Below are 16,437 nucleotides of genomic sequence, written 5' to 3'. Positions count from 1 at the left end.
GTAGATCACTTTCCGCAATCCTGAAGTGCAATAGGGCCATGCTGCACATGATGCACGGCTCTCTGGTTAAGTAGGCTGTATAGCCGGTGCACAGGTATTCGGTGACATCGCTTTCGATGCGTTCAGATGAGCTTCTCTTTTTGTGGATTTGTTTTCTTTCCCTCTGCTTCGAGGCGACTTGTCCGACCGCTAGAATGGCGCTGTGCATCAGCTTTTTCCTCGATTGGGCCGAATCTCGGCCCTTTCCGACCACCTCTCCTTCTGCAGTTGCGATGATGCAAGCCGCCGCTCGAAGTTTGGACCACACTCTTCCTGTCCGGTTTTGGCTTCCTGAATCGCCTCCAACATCAGAGCCCTCATGCTCAGCAGCTGCGCCGGCGAAAACGCGTCGCGAGGCGCCATCGTTGAAGGAATGCGCGCATGCAGCGCCGTGGGCCACACCGAAGACCACGAATCGTACTGAGTTCGATTGAGCGGTGCATGTTTGGGTACGAGCGCTCTCTCCAAAAATGACGTCGAACCGGCTCAAAAACGCAGACTTGACGTCCTGTTCCAAACGCTCGTATTGCTCGACGCCCGCAACCAACACGTGCAGCGCCCCGGACCGATCCTCTTTGTCGAGCCTTCTGACTCTCTTCAAGTGGGCAAGCTCGCCGAGCGGAAGTGAGTCGACAGGAACGCCAGCATCTCTCTCAGCCGGCGGCGGTCACTCGTCACCGCAACGTAGGCCTCCTCGAGCTCCAATTCGCGCGTTTCATCGTCGCGCAGCACGGGAAGAAGCTGGGCATACAAAAACTCAGCGACTCCCGGCCAAAAAAAAAAATTAACAAAATTTTTTTTTAAATTTTTTTAAAAAAGAGGTGCGCCTTACGTTCCGGTCTTCTCTCGTCCAGATCCTCTGGAGACATCTCGGCCCAAAGTCCGCAAAAAAAAAAACACGCTTGCTCAGAACAACGCTTCGCCGGATAACGCGCCAATTCGGATTTCGTGCTTTTTCTTTCCGCCCTGCGCAATCCGGTTTTTGAAATTTGACAGTTTTATTTTCGATCTCCGCCGAGACGATCCCTTGGGAGAAAATGGGTTTCCCTCAGACTGAGAGAGTTCTTTTCTTTTTTTTCCTCGGTTTTTTTTGTCGTCTGTTTTTTGCGAGCTGCTGCGCTTCTTGTACTCCTGAACGGCGGCCTCGTCGAGCTGAATGTCGAACTTCCCGGCGACGTCGATCAAGTGCCGGGACCTCTATGAGTCCATCGTGGTCAATGTCAAGCTGATCTAGGACGCGCCGCACCTGGTCCTCTGTGAGGGGCTGGGGCAGAGAAACTAGGGCGAACTTCACCTCGTCTTCGGAAATGAGTCCGTCGTCATTCTGGTCGAGCAGCTTGAAGGTGTTCAGCTCCTTTTGGGCCACCGCGGCGTCCGCGCTCAGCTCGCCGACCAGGTCATTGATTCGGTTCTTCAACTTGTGTAAGTGTTTCAGCTCTAAATTGCGTTTTTTTTGCGTTTCTAGACATTTCGATGTAGCGTTTTTTTTCCTTTCTTCCCCACTCTCTCTCGAACTCTTCGTCGGTTTGATAGGCGGACGAGTCTCGGCCGCCAGCGGAGCGCTCGGAGAGGAGGCGCCGGTACGCCTCAGCCTTTGCCGAGTCGAGCTCGGCCTCGAGTTCCTTCAGTTCGTCGTCCACCTGTGAGACGTGTACCGAGAGCTCCTTTTCCAAACTAGAGAGCGTCGCCTGCAGCTCTTCGATCTGAAGGCTCTCCAGACCGACCGGGTTCGCCAGGTTCGCCAGAGCAACCAGATTGTCGCGCCGCTCGTCGGGGGAGAGCTGCGCGTTCGATACCTGGCGGTGTTCTTCCTCGATCAGCTTGCTGTACTCTTCCAACAGCTCCAACTTGAAGGAGGCGTCCGCCTTCCGCCCCAGCGCGCTCACACCCAGCCGACCTCCAGTTCGTCAATTACTTCGGGGGGAAGGTGCGAGATGCACTGGGAGAGCGTTTGCTCGATAGTTGTACGAGATGTCAACGTCAGCGCCCTTGACAGAATAAGTAACGTGATCGGTACATTTTTGTTGACAGACAGGTCCAGCCAGCTCTGCAAGCGGCCTTCGCAACGCCCTCTTGTTCTTCGTGTGAGAGTACATCCCCCTCGCCGAGACGGCCCGCTGCAGCTCCTCCAGAGACAGCGAGTTGATGTCTTCGTCCAAGATGTATTGGTCATCCTTCTTCAACGACTCCACGCGGCTCTTCAGCCTCATTCTGAGAATGGCGTCATTCCCGAATGGCTTGATGTTCAGCAGGCGACACATCGCCGTCAGCTGTCGGTGCTGCAGGCTCCGTAAAGTCACCTCGTCCCTAAATATCTTCGCGTACTTCACGAACTCGTCGATTTCGACGCCGCCACCTGTGCGCAGCTTCTCCAAAAACTCCTTCAACTCGGGGCTGTTTGTCACCACCATCGCTGTGTATCTCCTCCAACATCTCGTGCAAAAATTTCGCCGTCTCGATTTTCAACACCAGCTGCTTCTTGATCTCGTCCTTCTTCTGCTGGCTCTTGTCGAACGTGGACGGCAGCATGTTCGGGAAGAACTTCAGTATGAACGGCAGCGCCAGCTCCATGAACGGCACCACCAAGATCACCATGAACGGCACCATTCGAAACAAGTCACTCGTCGTCCTCACCAACAACTCCCTCTCTCGGCGCGTGATGTGCTGGCTCTGCAGCAGCCTCGACAGAATCTTGGCCGCACTGCCCCACGTTCAGACATAATAGCTTGAAACCGTGGTAGTATATGCCTCGCCTCGTGCACCCACCGACTTCCGTATCGCCTCAGGAGACCGGATCCACTCGCCCCACGTCATCTGCAGCGACTCATCCTCGGCAGGCGCCCCCGACTCTATAACGCCCTTCCGCGCGCCCCGCCCCGACCTCCCTCGACGCGTAGCCCCGCCCAAACCATCTCACCCTCATCGCTCCGTCGCGCGCATCAGCCAAAATCCACCTTTCAATGCTCCTAGTCGTTAGCATACACACATTGCGTATCTGTCCCCCGTCTACGCCCCCTCCACCAACTATGCACTTCCACACACACACACACTCCCTCTCGACCCCGCGCGGCCCTCCGCTCAGGGCGCCCCGCCGCCCTCTCGCCAACCTCGAAACGTACCCAGCCGCGCGCGCCTCTTCCCCATCTTCCGTCCTGCGCGCGCTCGGGGGAAACGGCCGCGTCAGCTAACCTCTAGAAAAAAAACATGACCAGTGTCGCTCAAATCAGGACCGGCCCCACGTACGACACCCTCGACACACACGGTGAGCGAAGCACCTGCCGCGCCGAGCAGGCTATCCGGTTCATGGTGAACGCCTCGCTTGACACGCCAAACCAACTCGCTCTCGCGGCGATCTGTCTCGCGTGTGTGACGAACAATCACACGCACAGCGAGAGAATGACCTCGCGGATCTAGGCAGCTCGCAACAATGAGCAAAACTGACTTTTTTTTTTTTTTCGGAAAAAAAAACACTTTTGACCTTGATACAGACGACACGGAGAGGGGAGACAAAAAAAAAACCCCATCAAAGCGAACGGGAATCTGACTTTATTTTCCTGTGGCAAAACAACCAATACTTCCTTCTTATCGGGTCGAGCTCCGAGAGCTCGAGGCACACCTCCGCCGCCCTCGCCTCCTCCAACCCCGCGCGCACACCCGACCGAGCAAAACATAAATACGCACGGACCAACGCCGCACGTGGATGAACGCTTCTAAGATGTGCAGCTATACACTGCTGACAAAACTCCACGAAACGCTTCTCGGCACCCTCGGAGTCGGACTCTCGAACCATGGCGTTCAGATAGTTCCACGGACTCTCGTTGTCGACGTCCTTCTGGATGTATTGAACGGAGATGTCGATCTCTCGCTCTACGAAGTCCGCAGCGGGTCCGAGGTGCTTCACGACAAAATAGCGCATATTCCACACGGAATTGTTCCAGTGGTCCCTTCGGAGCATCTCGTCCAGGTATTCGAGCTCCTCCCGCCAGATTCTAAGGCGGGTAACGAGCCATTGCCTGTACGACCAGGCGTGGTAGTTCTTCGAGTCGCTCTCGATGGCCGCATCGCATAGCTTAACTTCTCGACTGAGGTCGTCGGTGGCTTCGACGAGCCATTGGCGGTAGCTCCACACCTGATAACACTTCGGATGGTCCTCAATGAAGGCTTCCGTTAGCGAAAACTCCTCCAAGAATAGGGCGGAGTCCGATAGCGAAGACAGGATAGACCTGCGGTTGGAGGGAGAATATAAGTCGTCGAAGCGCGCACATCGTGCAAATAGAGTGCCCGCGACGCGAGAAGCACGCGCAAACGAGAAACCCGTCGAAATACACACACACACACGACAACAACCGATGTCACACACCGCTCTTTTCTCGTCCGACAGACCTTCTGTAGCACCACAGTGTGTAGTTCCCGGGACATAACTCAATGGCCTCCCTGGTAATCTCTAACGCACGCAGGCTGTGCTCATCCCTCTTCATCATCGTCCTCATGTAGTTCATCGTATCCTCAACTTAAACGCCGTTAGCTTCCTCTCTCAGAACGCCCCGCTCCGCTCGCCCAGCCGCGTGTGTGCATACAAAAAGCCCCGTACACACACCCGCCCGCGCTCTCACGTACACTCTGCGGAATAGGGTATCGACACCACGCAGCTGTCCACGCCGTCATCCTGCCTGGTCGGCTCGACGTCCTCCCATCCCTTGCGCTTTCCCCAAGACTGATATTCGCTCATAGTCGGTCAATGCAACAACTCTTTCTCCGCCCTCTCTAACTTGCGCGAGGCAGATATTCGTCATGCGCTTCACGCTGTCTCGTACACGCTCGCTTCCCGCAACGAACTCAGACCGCGCAGCGTCCAAAGCGATGACAAACTAAAATAATACCACTTCTCGGCTGATTAATTTGTCAATTTCTTTACACACAGATTACACGACCTCCTTTTTTTTCCAAAAAAAAAAGCAGTCCACCAAGTCCGAACCATACGCTCCCCCCAAACACTCAAAAAAAAAAACGTACACGCGCCCACCCCCCCCCTAAACATTCAAAAAAAAAAAAAAAAAGTCTATACACGCGCCCATACACGCCGCGCCTCAGTCTCGAGCCTGCCATTCTCTTCGGCAGGCATGTACCTGGAGGACCCGAGTCCAGATGACTTCATCACGCCGGAGGACGTCGAGCAAAGGCTGGCCGTGCTGGAGGATCCGCTGCTTAGCGCCGCGTACACCAATCATCTAGAAGATTATCGATACTGGTTCAACGAAAACCCACACAACATCTACTGCAACCACTTTCACTACCAGCGCTGGAAAGAGCTGAACCAGCAATACGAAAACCGTCCGTTCGCCGAGTTCATTCTGCTGATTCAGAGCTCGTTGAACTCTCGCCACAAACCAACCGTGACCAACATCATCACTCACAATGGGTCCAGGAAGGTCTACTACCCGGAAAATACGGCCGAAAAACTGCTCGACGACCTGCTGAACGCCGAACACGAACTGAGCCTGTTCGCCCAGGCGGAGTTACCCAAGTCCAAGGTTAACCGCTCCCTAGGGTTCTTGGCGAAGCAAGCGCAAGAAGACTACATGCACGGCGTCCTGGAAGACCTGGAAAAGACCGTGAATACCCAAGACGTCACCATGTTCGACTTTTCGCGTCGCGCTCACGAGCTTTCTCAGGCGGATCTGGCCTCCCCCATAGACCCTCTGGGCAAGTGGATCGAGCTGAAGAACGCCGCGCAAAACCCGCATGTCATCGCCCAGGACAAGCACTACAAAACGCTGGATCCAGTCTTCAAAGAAATTTCTCCAGACGTCATGCCCTTTCAGACCGAAAACCACCCTGACGAAGGGGACTCACGCGTACACGCACGCAATGTGTGTGCACAGGGACAGACACAGACGGACGACGATGCACACGACGATGCGAGCCACCCGGAAGCGCCCCGCCCCGACGAGGTGAGCACAGAAGATTTGAAGGCGGAGTATTCGTCCGCGCTGCTAGACCATTATTGGCGGACGTTTGTTTTAGAAGACTCTTCGGACGCCAAAACGAGCTCGTCCCTCGGCCAGGTTGCGGCCGGCCACCCAACTCCCTCCTATTACTTGAGCATGGAAGACATTCGCGCCGTCCACGAGGCAGTTCGAAACCAGCTGACGGACCGCATCAGGGCGCAGGTGCAACAGTGGGTCAAGGCGAGCAAGAAAGCGCCCGACTCGGCCCCCGCCGATCCATCCGAGGCAAAGCGCCTGGCTCGAAAGAAAAGAATCGAAAAGATGCTGCAGGCGATGGACGCCCTCATGGCCGGACTTCCCGGGGAAAAGCCTGACTCCGAGACCGGACCGGAGTCGCCGAAAACACATCCGGACAAAAAAAAGTTTTCTTTGTCCACTGGAAAATCCGGCCTGGTGTCCCTCGCAGACCCGGATTTGTTGTCCACAGACGACTACCTTCACTCCCACCTGGACCAAGAGAGCGCGGCAAAAGTCGCACCTGACCTGCCCCCAGGCCAGGAGGAAGAACAGCCTGTCTTTCACCCAGATCTCAGGTCAGGGACAATCTCCGAGTCAAGCAAGAACATCCTGTCCATGACGCCTGTGGAACTGATTCAAAAGCTGGAGGAACTTCCGTCCTACGAAACGGCGTACATCCAACACCTGGAAGCCACGAGACTCTCGAAGCAACAAGAAGAACTAGACGACTTGAAAAACTGGGCTCTGGGCATCGACGAAGACGAGCACCCTCCCACTACCCCTCCGGATCGGCCGAGCGAGGGTGACGGCTCCGCCACGAAGGCAAATTCATGCTCAAGCCAAAACGCAATAGACCACGCTCGTCTACGGCCAAATGAACACGCACACCACGACCAACACGAACCTCACCGCGTCGACGAACGCTCATCGGTCCCCTCTGAACCAACGAACAATCACCAATCTCCAATCCACCCAAATCGCTCTCCAATCGCCGCCCTAAACCAACTACAACTCGAAAAACATCTCGATCACGCTCTTAAAAGCCCCTTTTGCGCGCGCGCCCAATTCCTCGGCTATGCCGAGACGCTCCAAAGACACGCCTACATCTACACATTGACCTCTTTTTATCCCGTGCTCGTCCCATTCCGCCAACCGCACTTCTCGACCAAACTCCACTTCTTCAACCCTGGATCCCGTTCTGGCAACAGGCGCCTTCTAGCCAATACGTACTTTCCTCACCTCAACCTCTCCCCCTCCCCCAACTTCTCGCCCTCACGCCTCTTGGAACTCCAGTCCTCCGCTCGCATCGCAAAGCTGTCCGAACACTTCTCCCTCCAACTCGAACTCGCCTCGCCTCGAGGCACTGAACCCACCTAGACGCCTCCCTCCTGTCCACCTTCTCCGCCATGGAGTACTGGTACAACAGAGACCTCATCTTCAAAGAAGCCAAAATACTCGCCTCCGACCAGGAGTGGCAGACGCTCATTCGCCCCGTTCCAGTCGCCCGTCGCCACTTCATTCCTCCCTATCCCTACCTCAGGCTCTTCAAATATGGCATCGTCCTTCGCGCAATCATACTCAAGCCCTACCGACTCGTCCGCAACGCGTTCCGGGGGTACCGCAAAAAGCGACAACGCCTCAAACAAGCCGTACGACAGTCCTTCTCCAAACTCCTAAACTGGTGGCTTCACGCAGACTTGGACCATGCAAATGTCCCACCCGTAAAAGTCAGCCCAATCCAACAGCACCTGTACTACAGGTACTACATGAGGCACTGGAAACTCGCCCATTCTCTCCTCCACGACCTCGACCATATCGACCCCTCTAAAATTCCCCTCTCTATTCCCATAGACCTCTTCTCGCCCACGAACGCGCCCCCCGCTAAAATCCCACCACCCGATGCGAAACTCACGCGACTCGCCACCTCCTCCACGCATCCCTCCCTTCACTCCTCCCCCTTCAAGCCACATCCAACCCACTCCACCACTATCGACTCCTTCTTCCGCCCGCGCCACCCTCTCCCACCCCTCCAGCGCCTCGTCGGCTTCCCCCCCCGCCCCCACCCCACCCCTCAGTCTGTCCAACAGTACAAAATCCAACAACACCTCCAGTCCAGACTCAAAACCAAAAGACGAAACGCCTTCCTGTGGTGGAGACACAAAGTCTGCGCTCACATGTTCCCCACCAGATTCAGCATCCTCCGCTTCGCCATCCTCCTCTCCGCGTCCGCGTCTGTCGGCTACTACACGGCAGACTACATCCAGAAAAAACACACCCTGCCTCACCAACTCAACTCCGCGTGGACCCAGTACCTCATCCACGCCTACAAACATCCGCATCTGTCCGCGCGCGTTCCAGAATACAAGCTAAGCCAATACTTCTCGAATGCCTGGCGCCAACACGGACTATTCAGACGAGACGGACCACAGCCCATAGGCGTCGCTCTCAGCGACAAAGCACGCAATGTAGATATCGAAGACGAATAAACACCCCTCCAATCCCTCCGATCCGAAAAGCCCCCACACCAAACCCTGTTGCACCGTCACTCTTCTTCCCGCACCCGCTTTTTTTTTTCTACACATAAATGCCACCCCCTTTTATCCCAACATTTCGCTCCTCTCCCTGTCTTGCGCAGAGAGACATGCCGCGACAGCTCGTCCTCTCCTCGGAAACATGTCTCGCTACAGCCACATCCCGGTCAACTGGTTCCCCGGCCATATGGCCAAATCCACCAGACTGATCCAAGAAAACCTAGCCAGAGCCAAAAACATTATCGAAGTAAGAGACGCAAGGGTACGTCGTCTACCTGTCACCTCCACAACTCTCTGCGCCAACGGCCAACCTCACCCCGGTAATCGCCCGCCACGCATCTGTACATCCACGCTCTCGCACTGCCCGCGTGGTGCCTCTACCGCCCGCTCAGATCCCCCTGAGCAGCGAAAACCATACGCTGAAAGACCTGATTCAGAGAAGCAAAAAAAAGCACGTGATCGTCTTGAACAAACACGACCTGTCGGACCGCCGCACCACCCATTCTTGGAAGTCCTACCTGCAAGAATCGAATCCGCAAGCCCCCCTCTTCACGTCTCTGAAACCCCGAGACTCCGGCCAGTGGGGCGCCGAGCAAAGGAAAAAAACTCAAAGCCTGCTCGAATTGATACGTACTTGTCACAGTGCCGCCGAGACCGGCTCCGACTCGTCTCGCCCGGTCATCTCGATGGTCGTCGGCTTTCCGAACGTGGGCAAGTCGACCCTGATCAACCACCTCGTCGGACGAAGGCGTGCGTCCGTGGCGCCCAAGCCGGCGTGGACGCGCGGCGTTCAGCTGTTCCGAATTCGCATGCCGGACCCGACGGACTCCAGCCTCCCCCCGGGGCCATTTCGCGATGCCGAGGGGGAAACTGAAGCACCCGTCAAAGTGATAAGCGAGCACTTCACCAACCGTTTGGCAGGACACAAATTTCAGTGTACCACCTCTACACAAAAACAGATGGCAGGTAATGTTGTGTTTTGCAACGGCCTGCCGAGAAAGGAAACGGTCAGGCACGTCTGGTTGCTGGACACCCCGGGAGTGATGGTGCCCGCGCGCATCGAATCCGAGCAGGGGTTGAAGCTGATGGTGTGCGGGTGCGTCGCGGATCACGTGCTAGAACACTTCTACCTGTTAGCGGGAGAATATGTGTATTACCTTTTAACGAAAAAGAATGCGCGCCGCGATGCATCGAGCGGTTGGCACGGCGCGCTCAAGTTGGAGACGGTGCCGAATACTTACGAACATCTGTTGAGGGAGATAGGGAAGAGATTCGGAAAGAAGGACGAAACGACGCAGGCGAGAGTCCTGGTAAGCGAGTTTAGAAAGGGCAACTTGGGAGAGTACACGCTCGACGAGATACCGATGTGAAGGGGGCGGTGCCGGCGGTCGGCGCGCACTTTTATCATCTCAGAAAGTCTAGGGCGAGAGGTGGGGGGAAAGGTCGAAAGTGGGCTCCAGGAAGTGGAATGTGTACGCGAGACAAGTGCGCTGCTGGTGCGTGTGGCAATAAGAGCCAAGTAGCTGCGCCAGGAGAAAGTAGGCCCGTCGGATTTCCTGGACACGGAAGTGGGCAGAGAAGGCGTGCGACGTCGCGAGAGCGTGGACGAGGGAAATGCAGTCCTTGATAGAAATTGTGTATCTGGTCTTGGCGGCATGGAGGTAGAGAAGGATTTGCAAATGGACGAAGGGGGATTGAGAAGCGAGCGGAAGCAGTATCGACTCGAACAACAATTGACGAACGGTTTGTAGTTTAGGCGGCGCATAAAGAGACAGTTGTCGCAGAAGCTGTTGAACGAATTCTGGGTATTTTGACAGCAGATGCAATCTCGGGTTGAGCGAATCGGAGGGCGGTGGATTGTAAACGAGCCACTTGACGAATTCTATGATTGTACACTCATCTAAAATGGACATCTTGCTAAGGATCCAATGGAGCGTGATTGAAAATGGGACATTCGGGTGTTGGATAGTATCGACATGAGTGAACAGAGAGTCAAAATGACTAGAATAGTCAAATGGAAGGATGAGGTCTTTTTCTAATTTTTCTGCTGTTTCTTCAAAACTTTTTTCATCAAAACTTTTGGTTTCTTCTATTTTGGCGGCTTTGATTCTTTTCTCAGATTCGGCTTCTAGTTCTCTTCTTTCGGTTGACTCCATCATGCCTAGCACCTCCATGAATACGTCTGCGTTCCGTTGCTTGTTCTCCGCCTCTTGTTGCATCAACAAGCGCAACTGTTTGTTTTTTTTCTCCTCGTTTTCCTTCGCATAGGTCCAGCGATCCAGCTCGATCATCAGGTGCCCGAACGACACCAGGAACTCGCTCACGAGAGCCGCGTCGGAGACTTTCGGGGGGAGTTCCTGGCGAATCATCCACGGCACGAGGTTCGTGAGGCCAGACAGCTGTTGCGGATGGTTCGAAAGCTCGAGCAGACTGAGCAAGTGCATCAGCTTCTTGTTGCCGGAAAGGCTGGAGTAGATTTGCTTACGAGTGATGGGCAAGTCCTCGTATTGCGTGTCTAAGTCCACCAACGAATAGCTCCTGTGCGGACGCGTCGGGGTGCTGGAGGCGTTTCGACCGCATCAGGTTTTCACACAAACGTAACAGTTAAAAAAAACGCGACGTCAGCATTTCTTACTCAAAGATGCAAACCCTAGAGACCAAGTCAGATATGTCAGGCCCGTCACCACGTACCTCGAGCTTTCCTTGTGAGTCAACACTTTTCTGTTTCGTTGGACCAAAGACTTAGTATGTTCCTGTGCTGCAGAGATCACCCCATCGAGCAGCGCGACATGAACGTAATTCGCCCTTAGAACGAACGATATGTTTTCCAGTAACTCAGCGTGCCTAGTCATTTCTCTGGTCAGCGGCGGAATTTTGAATCCAAGCTTCTGCTCGAGAGAAAATGTGCTGTTTGCAGCGTCAAAAATAACCTGGTTGCCTTTCTTGAGGCGAATGCCTGGAGATACCGTGAAAGTCGTCGACGACTCCTCAGACGCCTTTTGATTCGATTGGACGCCGCGATTTGACGAGCTAAAACGCTTTTTCGAACGAGAATACTCCATGTCGTCCTCATCCTCCCAGGCGAACCGGTCGTCGTTGTTCATATCTCCTTCGTAGTCGTATTCATCGCTATCTTCCGCGGTTCCGTCGCTCGATTTTTTGATTCGTCTCCTTTCAGCGCCTTCTTCTGCTCCGGCGCGGAAGTATCTCTTCGCCCGCGTCTCCACCACATTCGCGTCCGAGCTTAAGACAGACTTCTCGTTCTCATCCGCATCATTCGAGGGCGCGCCGGGTCTCGCTCGGTTCTCTCTCAGGCGATTCGATTTTTCCAGTTGACTCACTTCACCCAGTAGACCATCCTCTTCGGAATCCTCCTCAAGCGAGCTTTTGCTGTTCTTCCTTAATCTGATCAATCGCTTGGCCTCCTTTGACTTGTCCGCATCGACTTCTTTGGCCTTCAATGCGGAAGCCTTAATAGGCTCTACGAGCTTGATCTGGATGCTACGCACGATCGACTCCATCTCGTCGAGGTGTCGATCCCCGAAGTGCCTGTCCTTCATGCACACGCCCAAGCACCAGCAGAACTTGTACACCAAGTCCTCCTCGCAGATGGCTATGTGGTTCTGGTCGTGTTGACTCATAATTAGATCGAACCTGAGCGATGCCATGGCACCGCATAAAGCGTAAGGCATGAAAATGTCGAACAGAGCGCAAGGATCGGGCACCGGCTTTTCAGATGCATCTGGACCTAAATGCTCTACGGCGCCTTGTTCAAACGAGAGATTTGTTAGTTTTTTTTTTTTTTTTTTTTTTTTTTTTAATCGATACGTACCAGAATTGTTGTTTGAGCTCGACTTCAGCTTCAAGTGAGAAAAACACAGGGACCGATTCGACCGAGTCGATTTTCGAAAAGTTGCATTCAGGAGGCTGGAGGTGGCTTGAGCAATTTGACATCGTCGTTCGTGGCTAGTTCGTGCCAGTTCATCAATTCTAACCTCTTTATATTTGATGGCTCGCTCAACAAATGCCTGTCTTTTTTTCCCTGACGACTTATCAGACGCCTGGTCAGACGCCTCGGCTCTCCCTAAACGTTCGTTCAATAGATGATAGCATTTCGAATCCATCGAGACAGCATTTCTTGATCAGGCCGAGCGTCTCTTTATAGAGCGAGTTGTTTTCGCCGATGTAGTCCAAAAAAACGTTGAGGGGCAGGTCGGAGGCACGATCCGCCATAGAACACAGCAACGGATGGGTCGGCTCCGCGCGGCGCAGGCCATTCTTGTAGGATGGGCTCATAGCAGGAGAGGAGAAGGGCGGCGCAGATGCATTTGGTTGCAAGCACTCGGCCAAGGTGGTTTTCAGCCCTTGGTACTTCGCAGACTTTATCAACTCTTGCTGCGCCTTCCACAGGCACGCGGTCCGCGGAGACGGATTTTCCAACAGCAGCGTCGGAATTGTATACAATAGATGCGAAAATAGAGATTCGTACAAGTGCGGCTTGAGCGAGGCAGGGTTTGGTGAGACTTCAGGGAAAGGGGATTGCCACGGTCGGCGTCCGAGGCATTCCTAAGTAAGCAGTGAAGCGTGAGCATTGCGAAACGGGTTGGTTGATGGAAGTCTCTACTGAACAATTCTTGTATACACTTTTCCGTGTATGTATCTGTATTTGAGAACGAATGGTTCCAACATCCATGACATCCCTCCAATGACCAACTCGATAGGCGTTCCAATACATAAATTTTTATCCAAGGGCTGATTGCTTTATAGAAGGTATCCAAATCGTAGTTCCAGATTTTGATGCAGAACCTGGATAGGCATTCCAAACTCGCACAGCTGCTGGTCACGCAGAGACTTGATCAGAGGCTGAGAGATGGACGGGGTGACGACACATGATGGCCAGCGGTATCTTTCTTAATTCTTCAAATCCAATGTAATGGATAAGTCTTCTCTAATAGACCGTCTAGTCTGAATTTTTTCCGTTAGCACGCAATCGCCGAAATGACTTCTGTGTATCGATCAGCTTTGTACTTCAAGAACGCCAGATGCGCGCGAAGCGGTTTGTCGAGCGCGCGCATGCGAGCTTCTCCCGTCTAGTAAGCACGAACGCACACCCGCGTTTTTTTCGCATAACTATTCTCAACCTGCTCTCGGTCTATACATACTTTTCAACAGATAGCAGCTGAATTTTTTCCAGTAACTTTTGACGGAGCACTTCGAGGATGCCGGAAACGGCCTCTGCCCGTGAGATCCCCAGCAAGTTCAAGATCTTTATCGCATGTATGCCACTGCCAGGTGTATGGTCGACACGAAAGAGCGTTTCAAGCTGATATTAGTAAAACTCGGTCGCGGCCACATATTTTGTACACACGGTACGAACGCAAATCATCTTATTTAGCAACTCCTCTCCAGGAAGATAGGACGATTCCGCGCTTGTTTCCGAAGATTGCTACGTATCTATTGATTCTGACAAACCCATAGGATTCTTGAAAAGAAAGAATGGCGTCCTTAGGACTCTGCTGAGTCGTCAGCCTGTGTAGGATTTTCGTTGGTGCCCGCCTTGCCTATCAAAAATTCGTGTCGAGACATTTTCTTTGTGGCCAAGCGAGTTTCGAACGAGGCATGCAAAGGGAAAGATGATATACCAAAAAAGGACAACGACAGCTCTTTAGTGGTCAGCGAAAAAAATTATTTTGAAGACGTTAACGTGACTTGGCAGTTCCCAAAAGTTTCCAAAAGAGCAGCAAGCTGGTCTTCGCATGGTTTAGATGCAGAGACGAATGTTTCTGACGGTGCGCGGCGTTTCCGCAAGGGACGAATCGGTCCCTCCTCTCGGGTGGCTCGGGGCTAATCCTGTCCTGAAGAATGGACTTTTAGATGTCTCGAGCAAAGGTAACACAGAGAACGAAGCGCTGCTTGGCCAGAGAGGCAAAACGGATTCACAAACGTGGACAATCGTGAACTTTTTTGTCAGATGCGAACATCGGATACATTTGGCCTGCACATTTTTTTTCATTTTCGTCAGCTTGTCTTAGTTCGTCGAGTTTACAATGACAGCTCTATGTGGGCCCTTCCAAGGGTAGCGTTTGCTCGATATTGGTGAATACCAGCAACGTCGAACTGCTGTCCTTGTTTCAACTTAGAAAAATGTTTGAAACAGGTGACGACGAACAAGTCATATCTGCCTTGAAAATGGCGATTATGTATATTTTGAATGGCGAATCGACTAGAATTTTACTGATGACCATCATTACGCTTTGTGTTGCCGTCGAAGAATAAGATCGTCAAAAAACTGACGCTGCTTTACTGGGAGGTGGTCGACAAGAGCGACGAAGATGGAAAATTGTACCAAGAATTAATTCTGGTGTGGTGCGTGAGGGAGGGATGACTTTGAACTAGGATAAGCGAAGAAAAAGGGTCGCTTGAAACAGATGGGGGTTATTTTTGAGATGTCTTGCAGTTTGACGGGTATCTATAAAACGCGCTTTTGTGAGGACTGACCATCTTTTGTACGTGGGGAAAAAAACATCATTGGAAATTTTGTACCAAATGTTCAAAAATGCGCACGGCCACGCGGACGCAAATATGGCGGTGAATAATGGATTTCAGCAATTCGTTGATGCGAGATTTGAAACCATCCGAACAGAATATATTCGAGGGGGCAAACGCTGCGCTTGCTGTTTCGGCTGAAGGAGCCGGAGTTGGTGGGACATCTGTCTCGCGTGTGTTGAGGAGGAACGCGGTGTTGGCGTTGTATAGTGTTTATTGCTCGATACCCGAGTTGGTGCCCGATTTGGAGGAGTTGGTAAGCGCGTATTTAGACAGCGAGAGCGAGCCGGCTTGCAAGAGGAATGGGTATTTGGTGATGTTTGGAGCGTGTCCCAGGTTGGCTGAGAAGAAGGTGGGCGTGATGGAAGAGGTTTTAGAGATGGAGGAGCCGATGCAGTTGTTGATGTTGAGGGCGATTAGGCGTTGCATGGATGAGGGAGCAGAGAGGACGAAGAGAGGGGAAGAGATGAGAATTGAGGGTGATTCGTGGTCGACTGAGGGGGAGGGCAAATGGAAAAGACACGTGGTGTTTGACGATGCGGGGTTTATAAGGAGGGTGTCTGGGTTGCGCTTGTCGTTGATAAGGGTGACGTTTATGTGCTTATCGCCGAGTATGAAGCAGTCGGCGGTCAAATACGAGGCGGCGATGACGATGCTGAGGTCTAGTCGAGCGCCGACGGCTGTGAAGGCGGCATGCAAGGCGCTTTTGCAGTTGGTGGATGAGTTGTCGGACAACAACGTGAGGGTGATGGTGGTGGAGTGCTTGACGGGCGTGGCGAAGACGAGCAAGAAGGTGTTGTCTGAGTTGGTGTTGGACGTGTTAAGGTTGTTGTGGGCACAGCCGGTGAAGTTAGAACTGGTAAGAAGGGTCTTGAATTTGGTGGTTGAGTTGGTGATGCCCCAGAATTGGCAGCAGGTGCTGAGCTTGTTGAAGAAAGAGATCGTGAAGTCTCAGAGAAAAGGATTTGAACAGGCGGAACCGTACCGGAAGCTAATTATTCACGCGCTGAACGAGTTGGTAGTGAGATATCCCGCGATTGTGACGAGCGTGGTGATGGAGCTGCTAGATTTGTTGGGTGATAAGGACGTGGCGGGGGAGGTGGGCATGTTGGTGATGGAGGTGGCGAGTAGGTACGAGGACAAGAGGGAGGAGATATTAGAGAACATGTACAAGCACATGGATCAGATAACGACCGGCGCGCCCCTGCAGTTGGTGCTATGGATTGTGGGCGAGTACGAGACGCGAGAGAAATGGATGAAGAGGTGTATACAGATGTGTGGGAGGTGGTTATTGGGGAGCGAGCAGATGGGGCGGATTTTGGAGAGGTTGTCGGTTGTATCTGTCTCGCGTGTGT

At 53.2% G+C, this 16,437-nt stretch overlaps 5 protein-coding genes across 5 annotated transcripts; 2 read left to right on the top strand and 3 right to left on the bottom strand.

Annotated features, from left to right (window-relative positions):
- Positions 1-636: 636 nt before the first annotated feature.
- LOC126325904 (mitochondrial proton/calcium exchanger protein-like) lies at positions 637-2,450 on the bottom strand. The gene is made up of 4 exons (XM_049995392.1): positions 2,057-2,450; positions 1,592-1,936; positions 1,235-1,476; positions 637-780 (listed from the first exon to the last, which is right to left on the bottom strand). The coding sequence occupies exons 1-4, from the start codon at positions 2,448-2,450 to the stop codon at positions 637-639; spliced, it is 1,125 nt and encodes a 374-aa protein (XP_049851349.1).
- Positions 2,451-3,562: 1,112 nt separating this feature from the next.
- Positions 3,563-4,768, bottom strand: LOC126325949 (protein farnesyltransferase/geranylgeranyltransferase type-1 subunit alpha-like). The gene is made up of 3 exons (XM_049995457.1): positions 4,657-4,768; positions 4,423-4,549; positions 3,563-4,262 (listed from the first exon to the last, which is right to left on the bottom strand). The coding sequence occupies exons 1-3, from the start codon at positions 4,766-4,768 to the stop codon at positions 3,563-3,565; spliced, it is 939 nt and encodes a 312-aa protein (XP_049851414.1).
- Positions 4,769-8,618: 3,850 nt separating this feature from the next.
- LOC126325955 (mitochondrial ribosome-associated GTPase 1-like) lies at positions 8,619-12,315 on the top strand. The gene is made up of 2 exons (XM_049995464.1): positions 8,619-8,798; positions 8,929-12,315. The coding sequence occupies exons 1-2, from the start codon at positions 8,679-8,681 to the stop codon at positions 9,904-9,906; spliced, it is 1,098 nt and encodes a 365-aa protein (XP_049851421.1). The 5' UTR covers positions 8,619-8,678; the 3' UTR covers positions 9,907-12,315.
- LOC126325954 (uncharacterized) lies at positions 9,664-12,670 on the bottom strand. Its single transcript, XM_049995463.1, has 3 exons — positions 12,369-12,670; positions 11,228-12,302; positions 9,664-11,095 (listed from the first exon to the last, which is right to left on the bottom strand). Exons 1-3 carry the CDS (start codon positions 12,658-12,660, stop codon positions 9,955-9,957), a joined length of 2,508 nt encoding a protein of 835 aa, XP_049851420.1. The 5' UTR covers positions 12,661-12,670; the 3' UTR covers positions 9,664-9,954.
- Positions 12,671-14,548: 1,878 nt separating this feature from the next.
- Positions 14,549-16,415, top strand: LOC126325952 (coatomer subunit beta-like; the record flags this gene model as incomplete). Its single annotated transcript, XM_049995459.1, has 2 exons — positions 14,549-14,902; positions 15,143-16,415. A coding segment is annotated over exon 2 (1,263 nt), but the record flags the coding sequence as incomplete, so codon positions are not given.
- Positions 16,416-16,437: the final 22 nt, after the last annotated feature.

Source organism: Schistocerca gregaria, unplaced genomic scaffold, assembly GCF_023897955.1.
Source record: "Schistocerca gregaria isolate iqSchGreg1 unplaced genomic scaffold, iqSchGreg1.2 ptg000949l, whole genome shotgun sequence".
Classification (NCBI taxonomy): domain Eukaryota; kingdom Metazoa; phylum Arthropoda; class Insecta; order Orthoptera; family Acrididae; genus Schistocerca; species Schistocerca gregaria.
This window is presented reverse-complemented; position numbering and strand designations above follow the sequence as displayed.

What these genes read in the sequence shown, in the direction of transcription:
- LOC126325904 (XM_049995392.1), bottom strand. Translation starts at nt 2,450, where the DNA reads ATGGTGGTGACAAACAGCCCCGAGTTGAAGGAGTTTTTGGAGAAGCTG. An exon ending in CCTCTCCGAGCGCTCCGCTG is followed by an intron (nt 1,477 to 1,591) that starts GCGGCCGAGACT and finishes AACGCAATTTAG; the next exon opens with AGCTGAAACACTTACACAAG. An exon ending in ACCACGATGGACTCATAGAG is followed by an intron (nt 781 to 1,234) that starts GTCCCGGCACTT and finishes TTGTATGCCCAG; the next exon opens with CTTCTTCCCGTGCTGCGCGA.
- LOC126325949 (XM_049995457.1), bottom strand. Translation starts at nt 4,768, where the DNA reads ATGAGCGAATATCAGTCTTGGGGAAAGCGCAAGGGATGGGAGGACGTC. An exon ending in GATACCCTATTCCGCAGAGT is followed by an intron (nt 4,550 to 4,656) that starts GTACGTGAGAGC and finishes ACGGCGTTTAAG; the next exon opens with TTGAGGATACGATGAACTAC. An exon ending in ACACTGTGGTGCTACAGAAG is followed by an intron (nt 4,263 to 4,422) that starts GTCTGTCGGACG and finishes CTCCAACCGCAG; the next exon opens with GTCTATCCTGTCTTCGCTAT.
- LOC126325955 (XM_049995464.1), top strand. Translation starts at nt 8,679, where the DNA reads ATGTCTCGCTACAGCCACATCCCGGTCAACTGGTTCCCCGGCCATATG. An exon ending in TCGAAGTAAGAGACGCAAGG is followed by an intron (nt 8,799 to 8,928) that starts GTACGTCGTCTA and finishes CCGCCCGCTCAG; the next exon opens with ATCCCCCTGAGCAGCGAAAA.
- LOC126325954 (XM_049995463.1), bottom strand. Translation starts at nt 12,660, where the DNA reads ATGGATTCGAAATGCTATCATCTATTGAACGAACGTTTAGGGAGAGCC. An exon ending in GAGCTCAAACAACAATTCTG is followed by an intron (nt 12,303 to 12,368) that starts GTACGTATCGAT and finishes CGTTTGAACAAG; the next exon opens with GCGCCGTAGAGCATTTAGGT. An exon ending in ACTCACAAGGAAAGCTCGAG is followed by an intron (nt 11,096 to 11,227) that starts GTACGTGGTGAC and finishes AAACGCCTCCAG; the next exon opens with CACCCCGACGCGTCCGCACA.